The sequence below is a fragment of the Rhinatrema bivittatum genome, chromosome 4, assembly GCF_901001135.1.
Source record: "Rhinatrema bivittatum chromosome 4, aRhiBiv1.1, whole genome shotgun sequence".
NCBI classification, from domain to species: domain Eukaryota; kingdom Metazoa; phylum Chordata; class Amphibia; order Gymnophiona; family Rhinatrematidae; genus Rhinatrema; species Rhinatrema bivittatum.
Window position 1 is genome coordinate 381,499,483 of NC_042618.1, and position 17,097 is coordinate 381,516,579.

The following is a 17,097-nucleotide window of genomic DNA, read 5'->3' on the forward strand; positions in this document are numbered from 1 at the left end:
AACCCAAAACTAAAACTTGGGAGCAAGTTCACCTTTTAGCAGGAGAGCAGAAAAGATGATCCCAAGCACAAGGTTAAAGCAACACAGAAGTGGTTGTACAACAAAAAGGTGAATGTTCTACAATGGCCAATTCAAAGCCCAGATCCCAATCCAATCAAGAATCTATGACACTATTTGAAAATTGCAGTCTAAAAGTGTCATCCAACCAACCTGAACAACCTGGAGCAAATCTGCCAGCAAAAATGTGCAAAAATCACTTCCAAACAGTGTGCAAAGCTGGTAGAAACTTACCTTAACAGACAAAGCTGTTATTGCAGCAAAAGGTGGTTCTACCAAGTGCTAGTCTGAAGCATTTTTTGGTTTTTAATTTTATTTTACAAAAATGCAGAGAAATAATGAATTGTGACATTGGAAATTTACTTTAAGAGCATACTGGTTTGCAATAAACATACTATCTGGAACAATCTGTGTGTCATTTTTAATCAACACAAATTGCTGATTTCCTAGCATGTAGCCAGATGGACTCAGAACAAGTGGGTATAGTGTGCTCGTGCTAGCAGTTGGAGACGGATCTGACGTCAGCACGGGTACATATACCCCCACAGGAAGTGAAGCAACTCAGTAATTTCCGTCTCCAAAGCAGTTTGGAGCTCCTGCATGCTCGCTGAGCGTGTTTTCCAAATCTACTTTCTACTTTCTACTTTTGACTTCTAAATTCTTGAGAAGATACCGACGAGCCCCGCACTCCTGCGGTGATACCCTCGGGTCCCTCCCCCAGTTGAGTTTCCTGAGGTGATTTCCGCGATCCCTCGGCGGTTTAGGCCTCGGCCCGGTGGCCGAATCGCGGCAGGGATCTAGCCTCCGAGCGAGAAGGGCTCAGGCCTGGCTGAGAGGCGCCTCGGTCCTGGCGTGGACTTAGCCCCGAGCGAGATGAGTTCGGCGGCTTAGAGGCAGCGGGTGCATTTCCTCGAGCGCGGCGGTGAAGGTATTTCCCCTCTCCCCCCGCAGCCGGAGACCGCCCGGGTTACAGCCGGGAAGCGCCGAAGATCAGGTAAGGCGTACATCTCTTACTTTTGGTCTCCGAGGTACGAGGATTGGCGGCGTCGGTGGACGACACGCCGTAGAGGTCGCCATTTTGTTAGCCTTGTTAAGGTATTAAGCACCCAGGATAGGCGCCTGTGGAGAGGCGCACAACACAGCACATACATTACTAAGCGTATGTTTTTGTGCGCATATTATTGAGCGCATAGTGCTGTACGCATAATTTGAGCGCATACTGTATATTTGAGCGCATATCGTTTGTTCTTGAGCGCATATAGCTGAACGCATATTCTTAAGCGCATGCTGTATATTATTGAGCGCGTAGTGCTGAACGCATATTCTTGAGCGCATATTGTATATTGAGCGCATATTGTACGTTATTTGAACGCATAGTGCTGAACGCATATTCTTGAGCGCATATTGTATATTATTAAGCGCATATTATTGGTATAAGCCGGCGCCCGGCATTCACAGCGATGGAACACTTGAACGCCCCGGCATTTCCAGGGGAGGCGCCTCCTGCTTCCGGCGTGAAAGCTCTTGGCCTATGCTCAGCGTACTAGCTTAGAGCCACGCAGAGCGAGGAGCCAGACTCCCTTTGTGCCCAATGTGAGGAGGCCGTGGGAGCCTTGGGCCAGGACCAGTCTCAACCGAGGTTTACCAACAGTTCCCCAGGGGCCACCCCGGATCTAGCGGGGTGCCCTGAACAGCCAGGAATTCCGGGGGACCTAGTACCCCGACGGCTAGAGACCGCTTCCATTTCCTGGGTTGACTTATTTAAGGGGATCCACGCCTTTGTACAGATGCAGTCAGCGTCCCGTCCAGGCCCTGCTGCCGCTCCGGCTGACCCTACCCGTGGCCCTTCTCGCCCTTATTGTGGGCATCCGCCTCCGGGCAGTCCCGCTCATGCGGACCCTGATGTCTCGGAGGACGAGTCAGAACCCCCCTGAGGAGGGAGAACTTCCCTCGGGGATAGAGCCATATCGAACTATGAGGTGGTTCTTTCCCAAGGAGGATCTCTCCGACCTGGTCTCTCAGTGCCTGACGGAGTTGGCTATTCCAGGCCCCAGCACTATGGAGGCATCTACGCAGAACCCCCTGCTGGAGGGTCTTCGTCCCACAGCCCGCCATTTTCCCTTCCTGCAAGCGGCGCAACAGCTGATCGATCTGGAGTGGAATGCGCCGGAGGCCTTATTCAAAGGGGGTCGGGCCCTGTCCGGCATGTACCCCCTGGACCCGGCAGTCAAGGATATGCTGGCGTGCCCTCAGGTGGACGCCTTGGTTAGCACTGTGGTCAAGCGCACCACCATTCCAGTGGAGGGGGGGCGGCCCTCAAGGATGCTCATGACCGACGCCTGGACGCCATCCTGAAACACACCTTTGAGGTAGCAGCTCTGTCTTTGCGAATCGCAACATGCTGCACCGTGGTAACGCGTTCCTGTTTGTCACAGGTCAGGAACAATGCCCCGGCAGCTGACATGGAGTCGGCTCTCTCGTTCCTTACGGATGCCGCCTCCGAACTAGTCCATACGACAGCCAAGGGGGTCTCATCCTCAGTAGCAGCCAGGAGGCAGCTCTGGATATGAAACTGGTCAGCCGACGCCCCTTCTAAGACACGTCTCACTAGAATGCCGTTCAAGGGGTCTCTTCTGTTTGACAGCGACCTAGATAAACTGGCCAGCACATGGGGTGCCTCTCCAGTACCTCGACTACCGGAAGACAGGTCCAAGAGGAACCAGCGCACCTTTCCAAGGTCCTCCAGAGGTAGAAGCTCCCAACGCTTCACTCCCTATAGGAGTCGCTACCAGGCGCCTCGTCCTCAGGCCAGGAACCAGTCCTTTTGGACCAAGCAGCGCAAGAGGGGAGCCGGCTCGGGTTTGGGTCCCGGCCGTACCCTCCAATGAGAATCAGCCGATCCATCCAGGGGTCAAAGCCATAGGGGGCAGGTTAACCCTCTTCTACCCCAGGTGGGTCGAGATTACGTCGGACCAGTGGGTCCTCGCCATCATCCGAGAGGGGTATTTTCTGGACTTCCATCACATCCCTCCGGACAGGTTCGTGGAATCTCCGTGTCCAATCCACAAGAAAGCAGCATTAGAAGCTACCCTGGCAAGGCTCCTGTCCTTGAAAGCCATAATCCCAGTACCTGCATGGGAAATGGATTCTGGGCACTATTCCATTTATTTCATGGTACCCAAGAAAGAGGGCACTTTCTGGCCCGTATTGGACCTCAAGTCAGTCAACCGATACTTAAGGGTCCCGAGGTTTCGCATGGAAACTCTGCGCTCAGTCAAGACCGCAGTACAGCCAGGGGAATTCCTCACGGCCTTAGACTTATCAGAAGCCTACCTGCATATCCCGATCCATCAGGATCATCAGCGCTACCTACGCTTCAAGGTTCTGGGACAACACTTCCAATTCCGGGCTTTGCCCTTCAGGTTAGCCACGGCGCCGCGGACCTTCACCAAGGTGATCGTAGCAGTAGCAGCGGCGCTCAGACGGGAAGGAATCCTTGTCCATCCCTACCTAGACAATTGGCTGATCAGAGCGAAATCACGAGAGGAGAGCCATCGGGCAACCGACAGAGTGATCGCCCTTCTGGAAAGCCTGGGATGGGTAGTCAACCTAAGCAAGAGTTGCCTACAGCCTTCCCAATCACTGGAATACCTGGGAGTCCAGTTCGACACTCAGGCAGACAAAGTCAGCCTCACTACCAAGAGGAGGTTAAAACTCCAGACGCGTCTACGGTCCCTGATGGGAGCCAGTCGGCCCATAGCTTGGGACTATCTGCAGGTTCTCGGTCTCATGGCATCCACCCTGGAAGTGGTACCCTGGGCAAGGGCCCATATGAGACCACTACAACGCTCCCTCCTCTCTCGATGGAGCCCTCACTTCCGGAATTACTCCGTGCATCTACCTCTACCAGCCAGACTGCGGACCCAGCTACGGTGGTGGTTGCAGTCCGACCACACGAGCAGGGGGTCGAAGATGTCCTCCCCCACATGGACTCTGCTCACCACAGATGCCAGCCTGAGCAGATGGGGAGCACACTGCGAAGAGCTTACCGCCCAAGGGCAGTGGAACAGAGAAGAGTCGGGGTGGAACATCAACCGTCTAGAGGCACAAGCAGTCCGATTCGCATGCCTGCGATTTGCCCACAGACTGAGGAACAGAGCAGTCAGAGTGATGTCCGACAACACCACCACGGTGGCATACATCAATCGACAAGGCGGAACCAGAAGCCAACAGGTGTCCCTAGAGATAGCCCCGCTGATGGCTTGGGCAGAGGCGAATCTCCAGGACATCTCCGCCGTCCACATTGCTGGAAGAGAACACCGCGGCCGACTTCCTCAGCAGGGAAAGCCTAAATCCGGGAGAGTGGCAGCTATCCCCCACCCTTCCAGATGATCGTGGATCAGTGGGGGATTCCGGACATGGACCTGTTAGCGGACAGGTCCAATGCTCAAGTACCCAGATACTTCAGCCGCAAGCGAGATCCGTTCTCTCACGGGATCGACGCCCTGGTTCAGCCATGGCCTCCAGGGACTCTGCTATACGCCTTTCCTCCGTGGCCCCTGCTGGGCGCCCTGCTTCACAAGATTCAGAGACACAGAGGCCTAGTTCTTCTAGTGGCACCAGACTGGCCCAGAAGACCTTGGTACGCGGACATGAGAAGACTACTGGCAGGGGAGCCCCTTCCCCTGCCTCCTCTCAGGGACCTGCTTCGTCAAGGTCCCATCCTCCACGAGGATCCGGCTCAATTCTCTCTTACGGTCTGGCCATTGAGAGGGCTAGACTGAAGAAAAGAGGTTACTCGGAGCCGGTGATAGATACACTCCTCCGAGCTCGCAAGTTTTCCACATCCCTCACCTACATAAGGATCTGGAGAGTATTTGAAGCCTGGTGCGACACTCATGGCACCAATCCACATGCGACCACAATCCCTATTGTTCTGGATTTCCTTCAGGATGGGCTTCAGAAGGGTCTCTCCCTAAGCTCCATCAAGGTTCAGGTGGCTGCGCTGTCTTGCTACAGTCCCAGGAGGGATGGCAAGACCATTGCCACGCACCCAGATGTTTCCCGCTTCCTGAAAGGAGTCAAGCACATTCGTCCGCCACTGAAGTGGCCAGTGCCCATGTGGAACCTCAACATAGTTTTGGATTTCCTCGCGGGATCCACTTTCAGACCCCTTCGGGGCCTGTCTCTCCGTTCGCTAACTTTGAAGATGGTGTCCTTGCTGGCAGTGTGTTCCGCACGCCGCATCTAAGAGCTACAAGCGCTGTCCTGCCGTGATCCCTTTCTCAGAATCACTCCTGAGGCTATCCATCTTCGCACGGTTCCCTCCTTTTTGCCTATGGTGGTCTCACAATTTCACCTCAACCAAACCATATCTTTGCCAACCACGACGGGCTTGAAGAAATCAGAAGAAGGGCGTTTGCTACGCCATCTCGACATCGGCAGATTGCTACCCAGATACCTGGAACAGACAGAAGCAGTAAGAAAGACGGACCATCTGTTCGTCCTTCACAGCGGGAAGAAGTAAGGGGAAGCGGCCTCTCGGCCTACCATAGCCCGTTGGATTAAAGAAGTTATCAGAGCGGCCTACGTAGAGGCCGGAAAGTCACCACCTTTACAGGTCAAGGCTCATTCTACCAGAGCGCAAGCAGCATCTTGGGCAGAATCGAGGATGCTGTCGCCCGCAGAAATATGTAAGGCGGCGACATGGTCCTCCCTCCATACCTTTTCCAGATTTTACCGTCTGGATGTCCAGGCCAGGGAGGGGACAGCATTTGCGAGGGCAGTCCTACGCGGTCCTCAGGCAGCCTCCCGCCCAGTCCGGGAGTAAAGCTTTTGTACATCCCACTTGTTCTGAGTCCATCTGGCTACACGCTAGGAAATGCTGAGATTACTTACCTGATAATCTCCTTTTCCTTAGTGTAGACAGATGGACTCAGCATCCCGCCCGGCTGCCGGTGTACATGGGTTTCACCAATTCAAGGTAAGCCATGTCAGTTTCTTACATAAGAGCGTCCACTCTACCAGGTGTCGACGCCTTCCGGTTGGAAGCGCTGGCGGTCTCCAGCTACTATCAATCGGTCAGGGGAATCCTGTTTCACTAATTCATTGATCAGTCAGTACACATATATCCATAACAGCTTTTGCAAGGAAGATTACTGAGTTGCTTCACTTCCTGTGGGGGTATATGTACCCGTGCTGACGTCAGATCTGTCTCCAACTGCTAGCACGAGCACACTATACCCACTTGTTCTGAGTCCATCTGTCTACACTAAGGAAAAGGAGATTATCAGGTAAGTAATCTCAGCATTTTAGTGGGTCGAAAACTTTTGCAAGCCACTGTACTTATATTTGACTGGAATGATACAGACAGAGTGGAATTTGCCTGGAGTCTAGGAGATGGACAGGATGCCCTCTTGTTCCTTTCAGCTCTGTTTTTCTAGGATTTTAAGATCCTAAATAGACTAGCCGCATGTAGGGTACACCATTTTTAACTGATAAAAAGGTAAATTGGATATAGTAATTGTAGCCTATTTCAATATTAAAGAATGATTTGGGTTGAAGAGCAGTTTCTGAAACTTATTTTTCTTTCAGGGCTGTAATTTTGCAAGCAGAGAGCAGAAAAGATAGTGAAGAGGTAAGGTGGTATGCAGTACAGTTTTGCTCTATGTTTAGCAAATGTGCTTCTTGCAGCCTTGGCTAAGATGCATGGTGCTGTTACTGCTTTCTAACCCTCCAGAGTTGGGGCATCGAGTTATTGGTATCTGTCATTTCAGAGCTGGATTTCTCAAAATATCAGCTTAACCATATCCTTATGTCTGTTACTTCCTCTTCTAGGCCCGTTCTTGTCTTTCTTATTTTATCATAATATATTTTAGATCTATGTTTTTATACTTCTTGAATCTGGTATATATCTTTTCTTAGAATGGCCACACTCCCTATTTTTAAATATCTGCTGTTGATATTTCACTTAGCTGTTACATGTTCTAATGTTCTACCTGCAAGGAGTTCAGATAGAGCTAAGCATAATAGTATGAACCTAAGTAGAAAAAGCTTTTGAAAACTTTAAGCACTAAAAACTCCTCAGAACATTAGTAAACTTCAGTGTGAAAAAGGTTTGTGGTGGTTTTGTGTTAATTTTTAAGTGACTTATCTAACATAAAACAAACTAGTGCTGTGTTTTAAGTTGGAAGATGCAAGAGTGAAAAGGGAATAAAGTATGATTGACCTGGCAGTTTTGAAATGTTTAATCTGATTTTTACCTGTTTTTCTTTTAGTGGATTTGCACAATAAATAACATTTCAAAACGGATATATCTGAGTGAAAATGCAGAAGTAAGTTCTCTAGCTGATTATTAAGGCAAACATAAATTAGGAAAACGTTAAAGTAAAAATTACAAACTAGATCAAGAACAAACAGATACTAATTTTCATCTGATAGGTTTGATATTGATATACAATATTTGTGAGCAGAAGATGCATAGTTTGGAATTGATAGTTTGCCTATGAGCATGCCATAAAGTTCTATAATCTTCCACAGCCCAGGGTTTTTATTTTTTCACTGTAGGAAATTGCAGCAAGGGTTAATCAGTCAGCTTTGGAGGCTGTCACTCCTTCTCCCTCCTTCCAGCAGAGACATGAGAGCATGCGGCCAGCAAGGTAAGCTGCATAGTATGAGACAGTTGAAAGAACATCTTTCCTAGGGTGTCTGCCCATGACATCTGAATCCTTACTTTTATTTAAAAGAAGTATTTCAGCCATTGAAAGTTGCTTTCAAAGTTTCTAGTAGGAGGAGAATTGGTTCTTGCAGGCAGTTTAGAATTCTGTTTAATTAATAAACATCTACTCATTGCTGTTTAGGATGGTAATTGCCACTCTGTGCATGTAACCTCAAAGCATTCATGGAAGCCTAAAGCAGTTTATATCACTGCTGGTATGGGCTGAACTCCTCCTCATACAGATACTCAGTGCTTCATTGCCATCCAGTTCAGTTGCATTAATTTAATTAGCAAAATGAGTTCATCAAATCCTATTACTTTGTTTTTCAAATTGATAAATTTTTTCATGCATGCTTGTCCACATAAGGTATGTGATATTGTAGGCTTACTAGTTTGCCATGTTGTGCTCATTCAGCCATCCCACAACAGTGACACCCAGATGTCAGTTTTTAAAGGACTTAGATGTCTAACTTTAGAGTTAGGTTCTTAAATTGATTCTTTTGAAAATGTACTACAGTAGGGCCAAATGCCTAAATTTAGGTTCCTGAAAATTGGATACCTACAGGAGTGGAGTTAGGGTGGGAAAAAATTAGATATTTAACATTGACTTTCAGCACTAGACACTTAACTTAGGGGCCTAAATTTAGGAAAATGAAAAACAATCCTAAATTTAGGTGAATTTTTAGCTGAAAACTTAGAATTCTAGGTTCCACTGAAAATAGGAGCCCAGCTTTCTTTTGAATATCTACCTTATACTCACAGATAGTTTACTGTTCATGTTTCCAAAGCAAGCTTCATGGCAAGCCACTCAATATTTACTATCCCTCTATATTTCTTCAGTTAGGACATGGCTATCTCATCATAGGCTATTGTTAAATCTCAGTAAAACTAAGGTTATTCTTCTAATCATATACCTTTAGTTGACTCACCTTTGTTGTTTTCAGTTAGTAATTCTGTAACAGGAAACAGAGAGTAGGATTAAATGGTTAGTTTTCACAGTGGAAAAAGGTAAACCATGGAGAACCTTAGGGGTCTGTACTTGGACTGGTGCTTTTTAATATATTTTTAAGTGATCTGGAAAGGGGTACAATGAGTGAGGTGATCAAATTTGTGGATGACACAAAATTATGCAGAGTAGTGAAATCTCAAGCAGATTGTGATCAATTGCAGAGATCCTTGCGAGACTGGAAGATGGGCTTCCAAATGGCAGATGAAATTTAACGTGGACAAGTGCAAAATGATGCATATAGGTAAAAATAATCTTTGTTGTAGTTACACAATGTTAGGTTCTATCTTAGGAGTTACCACCCAGGAAAGAGATCAGGTGTCATAGTGGATAATACATTGCAATCATTGGCCCAGTGTGCTGTGGCAGTCAAAAAAGCAAACAGAATGTTAAGAATTATTAAGAAGGGAATGGAAAATAAAACAGAGAATGTCATAATGCCTCTTTTCGTGTACGTACCAGGTTCAGTCCAGACCGCTGGGTTATGCCTCCTTTCCAGCAGATGGAGTCAGAGAAAAGCTGAAAAGCACCCCCAGATAACCCTGTGTGCCACCTGCGATCCTTCAGTATTTCTCTGACTCCAGCAGATGAAGGATGGCATAACCTGCAGTCCTGATCCTTTGCAAAATTCTTTATTTGATTGATTAATAAGTGAAGGGGGTTTCCTAACCTTAGTACCTTCGACTAGATCAACTTGTAGTAAGTAGTAAAAAAAAAAAAAAAAGGGGATCACTTTGTAATAGCAGGCAAGGCTGGGCTCCTGCCCTTGGCCTTAATACCCAGAGAATATTGACACAGCCTGGTGAGTTGGGGGGGGATTTACCAGTGGGCCGGTCCCTACCCCCCTGTGCAGTGCCAGAGATGTCTTAATTCCTCCGGTGGGAGCTACAAATTGTATATTAAGCCCAGGGATGTACATTCCCCTGGTTGAGTATCTCTGAAAAATAAATAAATACATAAGTAAAAGACAAAGGATAAGCCTTTTAAACAGAGCGAGCCTGCTGAAAACTCCCAGGGCTCCGGAAGGGGTGAATTGCTTCAGTCAGCTGATTTTCTTCTTACGGCTTAAATTGCCATGCCGCAAGGATTGCAATGTGCAGCGTGTGGAGAGCCGGCAGCGCGGCTCTCTCGCGAAGGCCTCTGCTCCCGCTGTATCCCCGGGGGCGAGGGGCCTTCGCAGCTGCCGATTGCAGGGAAAAGATCAGCGTTGCCATGATCACGTGGCTTAGGCTGCAGTCAGACAGTTCACAAGGAGAGGCCTGCCCCGTCCCTGACAAGCGCGGGCATGGCGGCCATTTTGCCCGATTTCTGGCCTCGATGCTGCGCAGGGCTCAGATGCTCAGGGGGAGGGGATTTCTGGCTAATTTCTCCGCCTACGTTAAGCCCCCAAAGGCCTCGCAATTTGGGACATGATTCTTCTCCTCCTCCTGCCGTGCCTCCGGGGCGGGGGGGGGGGGTGGGGGCGGGGGCTTTAAAGAGACAGCACCCATTTTCTTCTCAGTTTATTTTACTGCTTCACAAAGCTTATATGGAGGCTGAGGCAGACTTGGATGGGCAATATTCTCTTCCAGCTAAGATCCCAAGGCCTGCGGAGGATCAAGGGGCTCCTAGGACCCAGCCTTCCCGTCCCGCTCCTGATGCTGAGCTACCGGAGCCTTCCATTCCGGGGTCCGTGCTTCCGGACCCCTCCCCGGTGGATACGAGCGATGATGTTGACAATGCTGCTCTGGTGGAGGGGGATGATCCGCGGGTGCTCCGGTTATTTCGTAAGGAGGAGCTAGACCCTTTGATTCCTCGTGCTACAGGAACTAGATAGGTTCCACAGCCGGTGACGGATCCTTCTTCGGGGGATCCTGTTTTGTCGGGCCTGCAGGCCCCTCCTAGAACTTTTCCTTTCCACCCAATGCTTTTACAGCTTATGACCCGGGAATGGTCATAAGCTGTAAAAGCCACCCTAAGGTTAGTAGGGCCATGGAAAAACTTTACCTGCTGCCGGACGAGTTCTTGGATCTTCTCAAGATCCTTAAAGTTGGACGCAGCCGTGTCGGCCATTGCCAAGCGCACCAAGGTTCCAGTAACGGGAGGAGCAGCTCTCAAGGACCTCCAGGATAGAAAGCTGGAGGTTCTACTCAAGCGGATATTTGAAGTATTGGCCCTTGGAATTAGGGCGGCCATCTGTAGTAGTAGTCTCATGCAGAGAGCTACCCTTAGATGAGTTCAGCAATTACTCACAACTCAAGAGCTCCCTCCGTTGGAGGCAGAACAGGCTGACCGCATGGAAGCGGCGGTTGCTTATACAGCGGACGCTTTGTATGATCTTCTTCGTACTTCTGCGCGCAAGATGTCCTCGGCAGTTTCAGTAAGGAGGCTTCTTTGGCTCCGCAATTGGTCGGCTGATGTCTCTTCTAAGTCTCAGCTGGGCGCCTTTCAGTTTAGGGGAAAGCTATTATTTGGAGATGATCTGGAACAACTGGTTAAGTCCTTAGGGGACAATAAGGTTTACAAGCTCCCGGAGGACATGCCCAGGCCATCTCGCCCTTTTGGTGCAACCCGGGGTCATTTTCGGGGTCAGCGCCGTTTCTGTACAGGTAGGGGCTCATCTTTTGCCCCTCAGCAGTTGTCGGCAAGGTCTCGGGCTTGGGCTCATTCCTTTCGTGGTAGACAGCCTCAGCACTACGGATCCTTCCAAGGATTTTCCTCCAACAAGGCTTCCCAATGAAGGTGCACCGGCCCATTCCTCCGTTCCCGAGATCGGGGGTCATCTCTCCCTGTTTCGCGAGGAATGGATCAAGATTACTTCAGACTAGTGGGTTCTAGATATCATAGAACACGGTTATGCTTTGGATTTTGCTCGCCCGCTTCTAGATCTGTTCCTGGTGTCTCCTTGCGGGTCTCTTGCAAAGCAACAGGTCATATTCCAAACCCTGTCTCAGCTCAAGGTTCTGGGAGCGGTTGTCCCACCGAACGAATGTTGGACCGGCAGGTACTCCATTTATTTTGTAGTCCCCAAGAGGAGGGCTCCTTCCGGTCGATATTGGACTTAAAAAAGGTCAACAGAGCACTACAGGTCCCTCATTTTCGAATGGAGACGTTGAGTCCGTCATTGCGGCCATCCACAAAGGCAAATTTTTGGCTTCTTTGGATCTGACGGAGGCTTACCTTCACATAGGAAACAGAGAGCATCATCGAAGGTTTCTGCGGTTCATGGTCTTTGGCGAGCATTATCAGTTTCATGTGCTGCCATTCGGTTTAGTGACGGCTCCCCGCGTTTTTCACCAAGGTGATGGTGGAAGTGGCAGCGTGTCTGCGGCGGGAAGGGATCTTAGTTCATCCCTATCTGGACGACTGGCTCATTCGGGTGAAATCGGAAGAGCTCTGCAAGATGGCAGTGCAGTCTGTTTTGCATCGCCTCCATTCGCTCGGATGGGTTGTCAGTTTCTTCAAGAGCCAATTGGTACCATCCCAGGTGTTGGAATTTCTGGGAGCACGGTTCGATATGTCTGTAGGCAAGGTTTTCCTGCCTCGGGAGAGGATGGGCAAACTGTCTCAGGTTCGTCTTTTGGCCCTTCTGTTGCCCAAGGTATGGGACTATTTGCAAGTTCTTGGTTCTATGGCATCTACTCTGGAGTTGGTTCCCTGGGCGTTTGCTCATATGAGGCCTTTGCAGAGGGCATTGCTTTCCCATTGGGACCCCAAGTCCGAGGAGTTCCACTTGCCCTTGTCCCTTCTGGATCCAGCCAGGCCCAGTCTAGAATGGTGGTTGATCCCCGATCACTTACAGCAGAGAATGGATCTAGAGAATCCACAGTGGATGATCGTGACAAACGGATGCCAGCCTTTCCGGTTGGGGGGCGGTCTGTCAGTCACGATCAGCACAACGTCAATGGACAGCACAGGAGTCCAAGTGGTCCATAAATCAGTTGGAGACGAGGGTGGTTCGTCTAGCGTTGCGCCATTTTCTCCCGCTAATCCAGCATCGTTCGGTAAGAATCCTATCTGACAATGCGACAACTGTGGCTTACATAAATTGTCAAGGGGGAACAAAGAGTCGGCCAGTGGCCGCAGAGGTGGACAAATGGTCTGGGCGGAACAAAATCTGCTCCGGTTGGCGGCATCACACATAGCCGGAGTGGACAACGTCCAGGCAGACTTTCTCAGTCGACAAAGGCTAGATCCCGGCGAATGGGAACTGTCCGAGGAGGTGATGTGACTCTTGACTCGCCGGGGGGGAATCCCCCGGCTGGATTTGATGGCTGAACGCGAAAGCGGCTCGTTTCTTCAGTCGCAGAAGGGAGCATGGGTCGGAAGGGGTGGATGCCCTGGTCCTTCCATGGCCTCACGACGTGCTCCTCTGTGTTTCCTCCTTGGCCATTGGTGGGGAAGGTCTTAAGGCAAATAGTCCCACTGGGGGCCGGTTATTCTCGTAGCTCCGGAGTGGCCACGGTTCGCAGACCTGATCAACTTGGCGGTAGACAGTCCCTTGTGTCTCGGTCACCTCCTGAATTTACTCCGACAGGGTCCAGTATTTTTCAATCAGGCGGCTCGCGTTTGTCTAGCGGCTTGGCTTATGAGAGGAGACAGTTGAGAAAGAAGGGCTATCCAGGTGCGATGATTACCACTCTACTACTCGCACGAAAGACCTCTACTTCTCTCACCTACGTTCAGGTGTGGAAGGTTTTCGATTTCTGGTGCAGTGGGCTGAAGGTGTCCCCACGTCAGGCCACTATTGTGCACATTCTCGCGTTCTTGCAGGACGGCTTAAAGAAAGGACTGGCGTATAGCTCGCTCCGGGTTCAGGTAGCGGTGTTAGGCTGTTTAGGAGGTATGGTTTATGGTACATTCATTGCAGGACATCCGGATGTGGCGCGTTTTTTTGAAGGGAGCCAAACATTTACACCTGCCGGTGCGTGCAGTGTGTCCTTCGTGGAGTTTAAATTTGGTTCTCCGTGGGCTCCGCAGTCCTCCCTTTGAGCCTATCAAGTGAGCTACATTGAAAGATTTAACACTCAGTGCAGTGTTCCTCGTGGCTATCTGTTCTGCCAGACGAATATCGGAGATTCAAGCATTGTCCTGCAGAGAACCGTTCTTGCGAATCTCGGACTCTGGAATTTCGCTTCGGATGGTGTCTTCTTTTCTGCCGAAGGTTGTATTGGCATTTCACGTAAATCAATCATTTGAGTTACCAGCTTTTCCAGATTTGGAATTGTCCTCAGGCTCAGGATTTGAGGAGACTGGATGTCCGCAGGATACTTCTGCGGTACTTGGAAGTGACTAATGCTTTTCGATTGTCAGATCATCTTTTTGTCTTATGGGAGCGGTCCTAAGAAAGGGTGTAAGGCTTCAAAGACTACTATTGCCCGATGGTTGAAGGACTTATTGTCGTGTTGACAAAAAATATGTACGAATATGAACAAGAACATAAAACTGATATGATGTAGATCCAAATTGTGAATGCTGGCACAGAATGTGATTGTCATCCAAGAATATGAATGCTGATTTTGTAAATCATTGTGATCTTATTCTGGAAAAACTATATATAAAACGCCTAAAAAAATAAAATAAAATAAACTGCTATTCTGATACACAAATTGATAAAAATAATTAAATCGCCTCTGGATTGGTGCCCTTCAACGAATTTATATTCCTGGCCGTGCCCTGTGCTCTGCTGAGGAAAACTTCTCGAAATTCCATCTTATAGAGCTGCATATCTAGTGGCTTCTCATGAGCGTGCCTTTTCTGTCACTGACCCAGCATATTCGAACACTTTGCCTGAACAATTGCATATGTTGTGTGATTCAGCAATGTTTAAAAAGGCTTTAAAAACCTATTTTTTTAAGATGACTTTCGGTGGAAACTGAGGTCTAAAGATTTATGAATGGTCTTCAGAGAGATTCAACTGACCTGTAACACTATATAGCCTTAGTGCAACCATGATTCTTTGTGTGCATCTATTACTTGTACTCTTTTACATTTATGTCTCATTGTTTTATGAGTTTGAATTGTTTTATTATGTATGGTTTTATTTAGAAAGGTTTTTATTATGTATCATTTTGTTTAGTGGTTTTTATCACTACTGTGTATGTAACATTGTGGTCCGCCATGATCTTCCAGAAAGTGCGGAATATAAATTTGGAAAATAAACAGGGTAGGTGACTTTGAAAGCGACTTCTGTAGGTGAAAGTGTGCATTACCCACAAATGGCTTTTTTAAAAAGTTGCCCAGCTGATATGCACATAATTTTAAGTGTAGCGGAATGAGAAATTCTGTGGGGGTGAGGAGGCAGAATCTGAGCAGGGTTTGCATTTACACACACTTTTATTTTTTTTATTTTGAAAAGTATGCACGAAAATTTTCCTAAAACCTTTCCCTGCTCAAACTAGCAGGTGTAAATTCATGTAGGTTGTCTTTCATGGGATAATTTTCAAAGTAAATTCACTTATGTGTGTTTTGCTTTGAAAATTGTTGTAACTTAGATGTATAATAGCCTCCAATTTATGTGGGTGTTATAAAATTATCCCCAACCTGGCCATGCTCAGGGTGAACAAGGTTGAAAAGTGATCTGTGGTCCTTTGTTGAGAACTGTTGCTGCAATGGCTGAATTAGAGGAAGAAATGTGGGGCCTAGTTATGGGAAAAATCCCTAGTGGCTACTATTAATGAATGTCCATGATGCCTCAACCTTGACCCCCCCTCCCCCCCCCAATAAAAAGCAGCAAATGGAGTTGGAGTTTGTTCCCACTGTGTTAGAAGATGATAGAGCAGCTGAAAATGTCTGAGATTGTGATCTGAGAAAGTAGTGCAAACCATAGCTCCAGTTGGTGTGAGAAGAAGGATGACGTTGACTTTTTCCTTAAAAATGAGGCCTTGGAGTCCTATGATCAAATTAGTCTTCCATTCTTTGCCGGTAGTGAGAATTTTTTGAAAATTGGATTTTCTATCTGTATAATCCAGATCATGTTTAGAAACAGAAAAGATGAAAACTTTGGAATTCTGTTATGTGGGAAAAACCAGGTGGGCAGACCTTTTCCTTATGTTTGCTTGATTGGATGATATGTTCTATTACAGTGTGTTTGATAATGTTGATGAATTTGAATCTATTGTATTTGCAAATGGTGTTTGTTTTTTTTATTTATTTCTTTGCTTGTTTTTGTTGTAATCTGCTCAGTGCTAAATGATGGAAAGACAGAGAATCAAATATAATTAATTTCCAGACAATGCCTGCTTGCTTGAATTTTTCCTTAAATCATATTTGGGCTTTACTAAAAGATGGATGTGTCATTTTGTTTACTCTTCATTTAGTCAAAATCGTCCTCATACTTCACGCACTAGCAGCTCGGGGTCGCTGGGATCTGATTCAGCAGTGTTAGCGGCACTCTCGCTGGACTCGATTGTTGCTCCTGACACACCTATACAGTTTGACATCATTTCTCCAGTTAGTGAAGACCAGGCTGGTCAAGGGAAAACCCCAGGACAATCCGGCAGGTAGGACAAAATTTTTAAAGATAATAGGAATTATCTGCAGTAAAAAAAAATAAAAAATTAAAAAAATTAAAGTATGTAAATAATAAATCTACAGTTTAAGTATGTTGCTTATGATTTACTTTCTTGACATTAAAGTACCACTACAGTGTAACTCATATTTGGGAAAAGTTTAGTTCCTCTCATTCATAGGTTTGAATCTGCAAATATCTGACTCAGGTTTATTTGGCTAATCTGTTAGCCTCCACCCGTTTGGTGTGTGACTTTATATTTAATTTTTAAATTTTATTAGTTTGGATGCATGTAGATATTACATTTGAGACACTGGTGTGTGCACGGTTCTAGTTGGGAGGACACTTTTCAAAGCCATGTGCAAGGGTAAATTGGTTGTCTGAAAATTGCCTTTCCTCACTGCAGCTTTCTTGATAGTTATAGCACTTTCCTAGTAGATTGGATATTTCTCATGGATGACAAAGTCCACTACCAGAGGGTTTCACTAGATTTCGTAAGCTTTGGGTGTTGTGTGTGTGTTACAGCTGTCTACTTACTGACCTCAGAATAAGTTAGTGCATGAGGACGGGCTGCAAAATGAAGGAATGTATTTTTTCATTGTTCTTTTGTTTTAAAATAGAAGGACAAACCCATTTGGTGAATCTGGGGACACAAAATCCGAATCGGAAGGTAAAGTCACACTTGATTCTTCATTAATTAACTATGGTAACATTTGGATTACCAATTATTAATGTTGTAATGACTGGTAGTTAGAATTCACATGCTAAGTGCTCATGTTCAGATTTTGTTTGCTGTGAGATGTTAGGAATTATGCAGTGTAACTGTTC

General features: G+C 47.3%; 1 protein-coding gene across 1 annotated transcript in view; it reads left to right on the plus strand.

Annotated features, from left to right (window-relative positions):
- Positions 1-17,097, plus strand: part of APPL1 (adaptor protein, phosphotyrosine interacting with PH domain and leucine zipper 1) — a 124,213-nt gene that overhangs the window by 84,695 nt on the left and 22,421 nt on the right. The window contains exons 12-16 of the mRNA XM_029600926.1: positions 6,652-6,694; positions 7,335-7,391; positions 7,624-7,715; positions 16,079-16,261; positions 16,890-16,939. Of these exons, the coding sequence (XP_029456786.1) occupies positions 6,652-6,694; positions 7,335-7,391; positions 7,624-7,715; positions 16,079-16,261; positions 16,890-16,939 (425 nt within the window). The remainder of the gene's footprint in view (positions 1-6,651; positions 6,695-7,334; positions 7,392-7,623; positions 7,716-16,078; positions 16,262-16,889; positions 16,940-17,097) is intronic.